Source organism: Heterocephalus glaber, unplaced genomic scaffold, assembly GCF_053883595.1.
Source record: "Heterocephalus glaber isolate CG9 unplaced genomic scaffold, H.glaber_assembly_v1.0 deba00001687, whole genome shotgun sequence".
Classification (NCBI taxonomy): Eukaryota; Metazoa; Chordata; class Mammalia; order Rodentia; family Bathyergidae; genus Heterocephalus; species Heterocephalus glaber.
The window spans coordinates 9,390,938-9,403,361 of record NW_028258412.1 but is presented as its reverse complement, the minus strand read 5'-3'; the positions used below and the strand labels follow the sequence as shown (position 1 = coordinate 9,403,361).

The following is a 12,424-nucleotide window of genomic DNA, read 5'->3' as shown; positions in this document are numbered from 1 at the left end:
AGTTGTGCTCTGGAGCTGGTCTGGATGGGGCTGACCACGGAGTGGTTCGCCAGAGCTGTTCACTCTGGAGATCACCTCGGACTGGAGGAGTGGTGGCAATCATGGGATAAGAACCGTTGCTGTGCTGCAATAAAGCAATACTGTACTGGTATTTGATCAGAGTCAAGCACCCTGCCTTGGCAAGGGATGGACATGCATTGTGTCCACCATTTCCTGACCTCACAGCGTAATTCTAAATCCAATGCTCTCTGAAAACCGTATGCCTGGCTTCTAGAGCTCATGCTGCAGAATTAATTTCCTTGATGAACGGGTGTTAAAATTCGTGCTGACTCTAGTCACAGAACTCCTATTCGTTAGCTTCTTTTTGGAAAATGAGGTGTGTGGGTCTAGACGGTCTCCAAGCCCCTTATTTTCATAACCAGGTTCAGAGAAGTCCAGGGTTCCCAGTTTTGAGAACCAACTTGATTCAGCCCCCCCTTTAAACAAAAACTATGACTCACAATCAAAGGGATTTTCCTAGTGAGTTAGAACTACAATTGAAACTCATATTTCTTGACTCCCAGTTCATTGCTCTTCACAGCAACTTCCTTAAAAAATTAGGATGCTCTGGGTTGGAGAGACTCTTTAGAACTTGATCCTTTGAAGGACAGCAAGAGGGGATTGGATTCTGTACACAGATCTAAGTGTTCTTCAGTTTAAAGCTAAATGTGTTAGAGGTTAATGTTTGATGCCTTTATTAATAAGTTTATTGCTAAGGTCTCAGGCTTAGAGGGTGCTCTAGTGTCTGCATCTCAGTCTACTGACTAGCTATAAAATGACCTATCTACTTCAAGGATTTCTTGTGAGGATCACTTGAGATGGTAAAAGTGCTTTTAGATTGTAAAGTTCTATTCAATTCTATTAACTATTCATTTGTTTTCCACTTACCAAAAGCCTCCTGGTATATACCTGGCGCTGAGAAGGCAAGGAGACAGAATTTACATAGTCTCTACCTTCAGAGAAGTTAGACTCTGCTGGGCTATCAAAAGTAAACAGAGGGCTGAGGTTACGGCTCAGTGGTAGAGTGGTTGGCTAGCATACTCCAGGCCCTGGCTTCAGTACCCAGTACCCAGGGGTAAAAAGTAATTAGAGAGTTGAGGGAAGGATGTGTGCCAATGGGATAATTAAGCTATGAGATCCCTTATTAACTTGGATTTGAGAAGGATGGCTTACAGATAAAGTGTCCACCAAGTTGCTTCCTGGAGAACAAACAGGTCATTAGAGTTACAGACAGCTCTGGCTGCAGGAGAGAGGTGGCCATTTCAGGGATTGAGAGCAAGTCCAGCGTGGCTGGAAGAAGCCATCCCTTACGGACTTGTGTGTAAGCTAGGAGTGTGTGTGTGTGTGTGTGTGTGTGTGTGTGTGTGTGTGTTAGGCAAGGTCTCACCACGGTGCCCAGACAGGGCTGAAGTGACTCTCCTGCTTCAGCCTCCCAAGTAGCTGGGACCACACCAGGCTCCACACCATCCCCACACTCATCCTCAGGGTAGCAGGAGGGACTCAGGCCTGAATCCAGTGGGGAGCCATGGGAATGTTTTAAGCAGGTGCTGGCTGGGTCTGTCTTACTTTTGAGAACAATTACTAACCAAGAGTGTATTGGGTCCACTGCAGGACCTGACTTCTGTCATTACTAGGTGGTCAACTTGAAGAGCAAGAAGCGTGGGCCATTGCTAGGCAGTTCTAGATCAGGTATGTGTGATTTACAGGAAGCGACTGAACCTCTTGAGATTCTTACCCTAAACCACATATGGCTTTACTCTCATGATCAAAGGCATGCAAATGCCCAGTACAGAGAGAGGCGGAAACAAATCACTTCTCTTCTGTACCTTGAACAAAGCTAAGCAGCCTTTGTTCTTCCACAATAACTCTGTAAAATATTATTGTCCCCACTTTGCAACCGGCCTCAGCCCCCCGCTGTTCGCGCCTGCGCGGTGGTTCCCGCGTGTGCAGAGCAGGACGCAGACACTGGGGAGTTGCCTGGCAACCAGGTTGCCAGGAACCACTATCACGCTCTACCAGCTGGCTGGCTCCTGGCTTGGGAGGCAACGGCGTTGAGGCAGGTGAGGTGAAGGCCGCGGGTGAGGGGCTTGGGGACAGTGGTGCTCCCTGACCTATACGGTCTCACAGGGGCCCACGTCCTCATACCCCAAGTCACACATTTTCTTCTGTGGCTGTACTCCCTCCTCACGTGCCTTTCAGAGGACAGAGGGACCCTGTCACTGTGCCTACGGTTCTCTGTGAGGGAAGGCTAGATTAGGAATGGCGGTGTCCTTCCCAGCCCAGCCTTCCTCCTCTCCTTGTTGTCTGGTGGCCCGTTTCAGAATCTGGCTCACTTTTATTGGGGAGATTTCTGCAGGACGGTGTCCTGTTATAAATGCAATAACAATCATCATAATAACCACACCCAATCAATCTATCTGGGGCTCTGGTGAGCCAGGCTCCTGGGTATCAGTTAATATCACTAGACTGGAAGGGTAGGAAGGTGTATTATTATTACCTCCTTTTGCAGCTGCAAAAAGACACAGATGTAGGAAGTAACTTGTTAAGGGCTACCCATGTCCTGGGTCTGCAGCCAGTTCTTAACCTGCCTATAGTTGCTTAACATGTGAATGTGGAATAAAAACAGATCATCCTTTAACCTTAATTCCTTTTTGATGATGTGACCTAAGCATCTGAATATGGGTCCTTAACAGGTGAATGAGCTAGACCTGGATTTGAACAATGACTTCTAGTCTTACCAGTTTGGTGACCTCTAGCAAGCTCCTTGGTCCTAATCTCAGCTTCTTTCCTTGTAAATTATGGATAATACAAGTCCTCTCCTTATAGTGTAGGTGTTTAGTTTAGTTTAGTTTAGTTGGTTCCTAGGATTAAACTCAGGGCCTTCACACTGAGCTATATCCTTAGCTCTTTTTATTTTATTTTTAAATTTTGAGACAGGATATCACTAAGTCACTAAATTGCTCAGGCTGTGCTCAAACTTGCAATCATCCTGCCTTAGCTTCCTAAAGTGTTGAGATTACAGACATGTGCCACCAGGTCTGGCTTGTGGTAGATGAGTTAGGTACTAGCTGTTGCTGGCACGAGATGACCACCAAGTGGAGAGACATTTTGGTGTTTGTTTGTTTGATCTCTTTTGTCTTTTTGGTGCTAGTGACTGAGGCCCACGACTATTCAGTACTAAAGTGGTTTCTTCTGTTATTAAGAACTGTTGCATGGGAGAACTCTGAGGTTTGGAATTTAGGCTGTTACTTAACTTTTGTTGTGACCTTAAACAAATATCTTCATTGTTCTCAGCCTCTGTTCATCTGTAAGATGGGCATAAAAATGCCTGTCCACCTGTTCTCACACTTTTGAGATTCAGATAAAAAGTATCTTATAATAACAACAGCTTTTTGGATTCTTTTAATCAGTGGTCTCTGCAGAACTTCATTTTGAAAGCCCTTTGTAGACGTGGAAAGATGGCTCATGCTCGTATCTCCATGCACCTGCCTCCAAACATCAATCCCACCCAGGCTGACATTGCCTATGGCTGTTGGGCCCTGCCCAATCTGAACAAGGAGCTACAGTCGGAGGACCTGCAGACAAGGCAGAAAGCCCTCATGGCCCTGTGTGACCTCATGCACGACCCTGAGTATGTCTACGAGGCTATCAACATAGGTGAGAGTATCATGGCCCAGGTGACCAGGACTGAGGTCCTGGCATTGATTAGACACTGGGTGGAGTTTCAATAATAAGTGTTGCTATTTATTTGAACCTGACTTTGGGCCAGCAGTACCCTAAATTCAGTGTCTGCCTCATCTTAGTCCTCACAGTGGCCAACTGCAAGGGAGGGAAAATTCACAACCTGCAGATGAGAAAACCAATGTGCACCATGGTGGTACACACTTGTTATCCCACTTACTTGGGAGGCTGAGGGAGGAGGATTGCAAGTTTGAGGCCATCCTGAGCAACTTAGTGAGACCCTGCCTCAAAATAAAAAATATAAAGGGCTGGGGTTATAGCTCAATGATAGATCACCCCTGGGTTCAATCTCCAGTACGGGGGACCTTAAGAGAAGGGATGTGAGCGTAAGGTTGCCTAACTAATAAATCAAACAGGAGTTTTACTTGCTAAATCTGGCATCCCTAGGTGTAGCCCATTCAAGGTCATGTGACTAGAGTAGGACAGGGTTATAATTTGACCACATGTCTCTCTTGGGATCAAAGAAATGTCAAAGAATATTGTCTTATTCCTGTAGCAGACTTCAAGAGAAAGAACTAGTAGAAAGCATTCAAGGTGTATAGTGAGGAGGATTAGATGAGATGATCCTAGGGTGTGAGTCCCTTCAGTACCTCTCAAATGCTGTGTAACTGACATGATTCTCCGACATTCCAAAGCAAGAGAACCCATGGTACTTTCTTGTTGCCCAAAATTGACTCACATATTGACTTCTAGGTTAGTTGATTTCTGGGACTGGCAAATATTCAAAGGTTTTTCTGCCTTGTAGGCTGCCTGGAGAGTCTGACAGCTTTGCTGAAGGATAGTGACAGCCTGGTTCGGATAAAGACCACCGAGGTGCTCCACATCATGGCGACCCATAACGTGGGCAGGTGGGCAGCTGTCTCTGGAAGCCAGTGTCACACTTGGAAGCTATACTCCTTTCCTGCGTGGATGTCCTTAAATGACCTTGAATGCTCTTAAATCTTGTCTGTAGTACTGGTCTTCAGTGGGACTTCTATTTGGTCAGAGCAAGGCTCTCTGCAGGGTGGTTTTGATCGTCTCTGTGGGGGCCTCATAGAACTCTCTGTTGCAGACTAATTTTTATGTAAGCTTCTAGCTCTGGGCTTCCCAGTTTGAAGGTGGAAAAAAGTTCAGATCCTACATCTGCAACAATTTTGCCTTGTCTTAGCCTTTTAAGGGGAGCCAAGTTCCCTGTCTCAGATGCCCACAGGGCCTGTGGCTTTGGCTCCTGTCTCCGTGAAGGTGTTAAAACACCAGCCTCAAAGTACACATCTGGTCTGGTAGCCTCACCTTTTGCTCAGAATGCTGAAGTTCTTTTGCTTTCCTATTAAATATCCCTTTCCTGTGTAAAGCTTTGCATTTTGCCCTTACACTATATTTCACCTAGCATTTTGGTTAGGGGATAGGGATCGGAAGTGCTTTCCCAAACTAGCTGAATGCACTCTTTTGATCTGGGATCACTCATTTCACTTTGTATTAAAAGCAGGACCCCAAATCACACCCTGCAAGCTCTTCCCCCATCTTCTGTATAACAGAGACCCCTTCTGAGTATGCAAGGACAACTTGAAGGGTAAGGTGCCGACTGCCTTCAGGCTCTTTGGGTGTAAACAATAAGCACCCGTTCAGAGAAGCTTCAAATCAAGTCACAGACCCCTGATGCTCCCCAGGCTCTCAGACCCTTGCTATCCTCCTTGGTACCTTATGCAGTCCTGGTCTAATCAGGTGTTATGAATGGGAGTGTGTGAGGGAGTGGACAAGTGGTGGTTGGGAGGCAGGGCCACAGTTGGCACTCTAATTCACAGCCTTTGTATCACGTAGAATGGATCCAAGCTGTGTACAGAGGCATGGAGAGGGCTGTCCTGTTAAGGTTGGGGGGGGTACCCTTTCCTGTTCTTTGACCTGGATGATCCTTTCTCAGTATTGGGGATTGATACAAGGATTGCTCTACCGCTGAGCTATATCCCAGTCCTTTTTATTTTTGTTATTATTATTATTTTTTTTAAGTTTGAGAAAAGATCTCAGAAAAGTATCTAGGCGGGACCCCAACTTGCAGTCCTCCTGCCTCAGCCTCCCTAAGTCCTGAGATTATAGGTGTGTGCCACATTGCCTAGCTTCCTGGCTGAGTCAAGTCTTGGTCCAAGTCTCTCTTTGCCTATCTGAAATGACCTCACAAAGGTGCTTTAAAACCTTGGGGATAGGGGAGCTGAGGCAAGAGGATCATAAGTTTGAACCCAGCCTGGGTGACTTAATGAGATCCCATCTCAAAATAAATCACAAAAAGGACTGAGGATATAGTTTAGTGCCAAGGCCTTGGATTCAAAGCCCCAGTAGTGAAAACAAAACCTTGGGCCAGGGATTTAGCTCAGTGGTGCCACTGCCTGCCTCTCAAGTACAAGGTCCTGAATTTGATCCTAGGTACCAGAAAAAAAAAAAAACCTCAAGGGGGCCAGGTGTGGTGGTACACTCCCGTAGTCCCAGCTACTCAGGAGGCAGAGACAGAAGGTCATTTAGACCCAGAAGTTCAAGACCAGCCTGGGCAACATAACAACATCCTATTTCTTTCTTTCTTTTTTTTCTTAAATTCTTTTATTGGTACATTTTAGGTATACAACACAATTACATTTCTCATTGGGAACTGTACCTTTACATGATGCATCTTGGTTCTTATTTTTTCCCCATTCCTTGCCCTCCCTTCACCCTCTCCACCCTTCCCTATTTACAAAGACTTTATTTCCATTTTTTCCATTTCTCAGCATTTTTCCTTTCCCTTCTTTCCTTTCCCTTGCCCCTCCCACTACCCCTACCCCTTTGGACCTTTTCTTCCTATTTTGCATTATCAATTATTCATTCTAATCATTGGTACATTTTAGGTATACAATATAATGACATTCATCATTGGAAATTTGCACCTTTACATAATCTCTTTTGGTTCTTATTTTTCACTCTTGCCCAGCCCTCCCTTCAACCCCTCCATTCCTCCCTATTTACAAAGATTTTGTTCCTATTTTTCCATTTTCTCATATTAATTCCATTCCCTTCTTTCCTTTCCCCATCCCTCCAACTTCCTTCCCCTTTGCCCCTTTTCTTCCTATTTCACAGTACCTATTATACATATAGTCCTTATTTACACTTTCAGTTTCTCACACCAGAGAAACTATTCGGTATTTACACATGTGTGTCCTATTTATTTCACTTAAGAGTATTGCCTCAATGTGCATCCATTTAGCTATAAATGTCTCTAATTTCTCATTTTGTATGGCTGAGTAGTACTCCATTTTATAAAAAAACCACATTTTCTTTATCCAGTCTCCAGTTGATGGGCATTTGGGCTGTTTCCAAGTTTTAGCTATCACAAACTGTGCTGCTATGAACATGGGTGCACATATATCACTGTGGTATGATTCTTTTAATTCTTTGGGGAAGATCCCCAGCAGTGGAATAGCAGGGTCAAATGGGACTTCCAGTCCTAGTTCTTTGAGGTATCTCCATACTGATTTTCACAGTGGTTGCACCAGTCTACACTCCCTCCAGCAGTGGAGCAGGGTTCCTCTTTCCCCACAGCCCCGCCAGCATTTGTTATTGGTTGATTTCATGATAGCAGCCATTCTTTCTGGTGTGAGGTGGAATCTCAGCATTGTTTTCATTTGCATCTCTAGCATGACCAGTGATGTTGAACATTTTTTCATGTATTTATTTGCTATTTCTACTTCCTTGTCTGAGAAATGTCTGTTCATTTCAGATGCCCATTTTCGGATTAGGTCTTTAAATTTGGGAGATCTGATCTTTTTAAGTTCTTTATAGATTTAAGATAGTAGACCTTTGTCTGAGGAAAAGCAGGTGAAGATTTTTTCCCACATTGTGGGTTGTCTCTTCACACTGCTGGTGGTTTCTCTTGCTGTGCAGAAGCTTTTTAATAAGAAGAGATCCTACTTGTTGATTGTTTGTGCTAGTTCACGGGCAACTGAGGTTTTTGTTCATAAAATCTTTTCCTATACCAATGTCTTCAAGAGTTCTACCTAACTTCTGTTCCAACTGGTTCAGAGTTTCTATTTTAATATTTAGATCTTTAATCCATTTTGATTTTAGTTTAGTGCATGGTGAGAAATACAGGTCTAGTTTTAATCTTTGGCAAGTTGAAACCCAATTTTTCCAGCATCATTTATTAAAGAGGCTATCTTTCCTCCAGTGAGGGTGTTTGGCTCCTTTATCGAAGATGAGATGGCTGAATGTGTCTGGCATTGTTTCTCCATCTTCTAATCTGTTCCACTGGTCCTCAGGTCTGTTTCTTTGCCAGTATCATGCTGTTTTTATCACAGTAGCTTTGTAGTATAGTTGCAGGTTGGGGATTGTGATACCCCCTGCCATGTCTCTGTTACCTAGAATTGTTTTCGCTATTCTGGGTCTCTTCTTATTCCAAATGAATTTTTGGATTGTTTTCTCAAGGTCCATGAAGTATGCTGCTGGGATCTCAATTGGAATTGCATTGAATCTGTATAGCAGTTTTGGAAGTATGGCCATTTTCACTGTATTAATCCTTCCTACCCAAGAGCAGGGGATGTCTATCCATTTTCTGATATCATCTTCAATCTCTCTTTTCAGAGTGCTATAGTTTTCAGAGAAGAGGTCTTTGATTTCTTTTGTTAGGTTGATTCCTAGGTATTTCAGTTTTTTGGATGCTATTGTGAAAGGAATTATTTGCCCTATTTCTCAGTGAGTCTGTCATTCGTGTAGAGGAAAGCTATTGATTTTTGTGTGTTGACCTTGTAACCAGCTACTTGACTGAATTTGGTTATTAAGTGTAGAAGACTTTTGGTGGAGTTCTTGGGGTCTTCTATGTAGAGTATCATGTCATCTGCAAATAATGACAATTTGACTTCTTCATTTCCTATCTTTATTCCTTTTATTTCTTTCTCTTGTCTGATTGCCGTGGCTAATGTTTCCAAAACTATATTGAACAAGCATGGTGATAGTGGGCATCCTTGTCTTGTTCCTGATTTTAGTGTGAAGGATTTCAGTTTTTGACCATTTAGTACGATGTTGGCTGTTGGTTTTTCATAGATGGCTTTTATCAGTTTGAGGTAGAGACCATCTATTCCAATTTTTTGTAGGGTTTTTATCATAAATGCATGTTGGATTTTGTCAAATGCTTTTTCTGTGTCTATGGAGATAATCATATGGTTTTTGTCCTTGGCTCTATTGATATAGTGTATTACATTGACTGATTTGTGTATGTTGAACCATCCCTGCATCCCTGGGATGAATCCCACTTGATCAGGATGTATGATCTTCTTGATGATCTTCTGCATTCTATTTGCCAGTATCTTATTAAGGATTTTTGCATCTATGTTCTTTAGTGGGATTGGCCTATAGTTCTCCTTTTTGGTTGGGTCTTTCTCTGCTTTGGGGATCAAGGTGATGCTTGCTTCCAGGAATGAATTTGGGAGTATTGCTTCCCTTTCAATTTCACTGAAGAGTTTAAATAGTAGTGGCAGTAGTTCCTCTCTAAATGTCTTGTAGAATTCAGCAGTGAAGCCATCAGGGCCTGGGCTTTTCTTAGTTGTTAAGTTTTTAATTACCTTTTCAATTTCATTGGTTGATATTGGGTTGTTTAGAATTTTTAGGTCTTCTTCATTCAACTTTGGTAATTCATATGTATCTAGGAATCTGTCCATTTCTTCTGTGTTGTCCATCTTATTGGCGTATAGGTTCTGGAAGTAGGTATTGATGATCCTCTGGATTTCTGCTGGGTCTGTTGTAATTTCACCCTTTTCATTCCTAATTGCATGGATTTGGGCCTTTTCTTTCCTTTTTCTGATAAGGTTGGCTAAGGGTTTGTCAATTTTGTTGATTCTTTCAAAGAACCAACTCTTGGCTTCATTGATTTTTTTGCATTGTTCTCTTAGTCTCCATTGCATTGATTTCTGCCCTGATCTTTATAATTTCCTCCCTTGTATGAGCTTTGGGTTTGTCCTGCTCTTCTTTTTCTAGAAACTTGAGGTTGAGCATCAGAACAACATCCTATTTCAAGCAAAACAAAACATTTAAAAACAACCAAAAAAACCCAACCTTAGGGCCAGATATGGAGGCAAATAACTATAATCCCAGCGCTGTGAGAGGCTGAGGCAGGACAATTGGAAGTTGGAGCCCAATCTGGGCAACTTAGTGAGACCCTGTCTCAAAATAAAAAATAAAAAGGGGTTGAGGATCTAGCTCAGTGCCAAAGCCCTGAGTTCAATCTCCAATACTGAAAAACAAAAAGCAAAAACAAAAAATTGACACAGGTGTCAATTATCCCTCATTCTTCCTGTTGTTTTTCCCTCTCTCTTCTGGACCTGTTATGGACAGTTAGGTAGGAGACAGGATCGAAGCCCAGGCAATTATAAAGAAGCAAAATGCCTAAGTGGGGGTGACTGTAGATTTGTTCAGCAGCATGAGGAGAGTCTGGGTGGGGGAGTCTTGGCTGTGCCCACATTAGCAAGGCAGGAAGGCAAGATAAAGAATCTGTCCTTGGGCCTGGGGCTTGTTAGAGCCTGGCCCACATGCTTGTTCAGCATTCTTACCCATTCCTCATACCACGGCTGTGAGGCAAGGAGAAGAGGCCAAGAGAGGCACTGCTGTGTGCCCAGGGTCTAGGATTCCACAAGCCAAAATACCAACATGGCCCATTTCTAAACTTCCCCAGAATTAGCAGCAATCTTATAACCAAAGTCAATGGCTTTCAGAGCCTATTGAGCCCTAAGTAACTGCCCTGAACACCTGTGTTGAAACCCTTCTGCCTTCTTCTCACTGCCACACAAACAAAGACTGGCAGGGAGAATGAGGATGGCAGCCCAGGCTTGGCACCTTGGGACCTTGAGGAGTTAGTTAATTCACAAGACATTCGCATGAGAGCGGGAGAGCTTCCTGGGTAGCTGGACCCTCCCATCTGGCTTGTTTTTGGTGAGGTGGCACACTACTCCACAGGCAAACACAATTAGTGCTTTTTATTTCTTTCTTTTTTAAAGCAAAACATTTATTGGTACATTTTAGATATACATAACAATAACATTCATCATGGAGAATTTGTATCTTTACATGAGATATCTTGCTTCTTCTTTTTTCCTATCCCCCCTCCAACCCTTCTTCCCCTCCTTACTTAAAAAAGCTTTGTTTCCATTTTTCCTTCTATTCTCTTTTTTTCTTGTTCCTTCTTTTCTTTCCCCCTCCCCGTCCCTGTTCTCTTTCTCATTCGAACATTTCTTGTTTTCCAATATCTATTATGCATTTTAGTCCTTATTTCCACTCTTGGTTTCTGACAAAGAAACCAAGTGGTATTTAAACATGTGTGTCCGGTTTATTTCACTTAAGTGTATGACTCAAGGTGCATCCACTTAGCTAGAAATGTCTCCAGTGTATCCTTCTTTACGGCAGGGTAGTACTCCATTGTATTAAACAAATCTTTATCCATTTGTTAGTTGATGAGGATTTGGGTTGTTTCCAGGATTTAGCTATTACAAACTGTGTTGCTATAAACATGGGTGTGGTTATATAGCTGTGGTTCGATGCTTTTAATTCTTTTGGGAAAATATCAACAGGGGAATAGCTAGGTCAAATAGAATCTCTAGTTTTAGTTTTTTAAGGAATTTCCACACTGATTTCCACAGTGGTTGCACCAGTCTACACTCCCACCAGCAGTGCAGAAGGGTGAGTCAAGGTCTTGCTCTGGAGTCCAGGTTGGCCTTGAACTCACAGCCATTCTCCTGCCTCAGCCTCCTGAGTAGCTGTGATTATAGGTACACCTCACTACACATACCCCCCTTCCTTTCCTCCCTCTCTCCATCCTTCCCTTACTCCCTCCTGGTACTGGGGATTGAACCCAGGGATTTTGCATTCAGCCGTATTCGTAAGGCATTTTTCAAATTTTTGAGACAGGGTCTTATTAAATCACTAATTTGTCCAGGCTGGGGTCAAACTTATGATCCTTCTGTCTTACCCTCCCAGACTCCCAGAGTGCTGGGACTACAGGTGTGTGCCACCATGCTCAGGTTTTTTTGTTCTTGTTTGTGTTTTTTTATGCTGGGGATTGAACCCAGGGCCTCATGCATGTTAAGCACATGTTTCACTATTGCATTACACAGCACCCCTCCACCTTTTTTTTTTTTTGTTCCAAGAGACAGGGTCTTGCTATGTTGTTCTGGTTGGCCCTAAACTCCTGAGCTCAAGTGATTCTCCAGCCTCAACCTCTTGAGTAACTGGAACTACAGGTGAGCACCAACCATCTTTTAAAGCTTGAGGGACATAGAGTGGGTCACGGGCAGTGACTGAGGAAAACCCAGTGATCAAAGAAGGTCCCTGCAACTTGTGTGTCCCACTGTGATTTTCTCCTTCCAAAACAATTCAAAACATACCATAAAGTTACATCCCAACCAGTGCCACAGTAGCATGATTGGTTGGGCATGTCCTGTGTGCTGGTCACTTACTGGAGGGCTTCACACATGACTTCTCCTTTGTTCCTGACCCCGACCCTAACAGGTATGACCTCCTAATTCCTTTTTCCAGATGCAGTTGGGCCCAGAATTCAGTTGGTTACTTAAAAGAAATGGTTGAAAATCTGAGAATCAAGTAAATTGTATATTTCTTTTAAATAGTTTATTTTAAACCCCAAACACAAATAATAAAGTGTATG

The 12,424-nt window shown here is 43.2% G+C and overlaps 1 protein-coding gene across 5 annotated transcripts in view; it reads left to right on the top strand.

Moving 5' to 3' along the window:
• Nucleotides 1–20: 20 nt before the first annotated feature.
• The window catches only part of Rsph14 (radial spoke head 14 homolog), an 87,969-nt gene continuing 75,565 nt past the window's right edge, over nt 21–12,424 (top strand). Inside the window, exons 1-4 of one of the 5 annotated variants that reach the window (XM_087198555.1) lie at nt 21–148; nt 1,651–1,728; nt 3,450–3,696; nt 4,526–4,628. In XM_087198555.1, the coding sequence (XP_087054681.1) occupies nt 3,498–3,696; nt 4,526–4,628 (302 nt within the window). In that variant the 5' untranslated portion in view covers nt 21–148; nt 1,651–1,728; nt 3,450–3,497. Of the gene's footprint in view, nt 149–1,650; nt 1,729–1,889; nt 2,100–3,449; nt 3,697–4,525; nt 4,629–12,424 lie in introns of those variants that run through there. The other 4 variants (XM_087198556.1, XM_087198554.1, XM_004843529.3 and 1 more) reach the window with 4 other exon arrangements.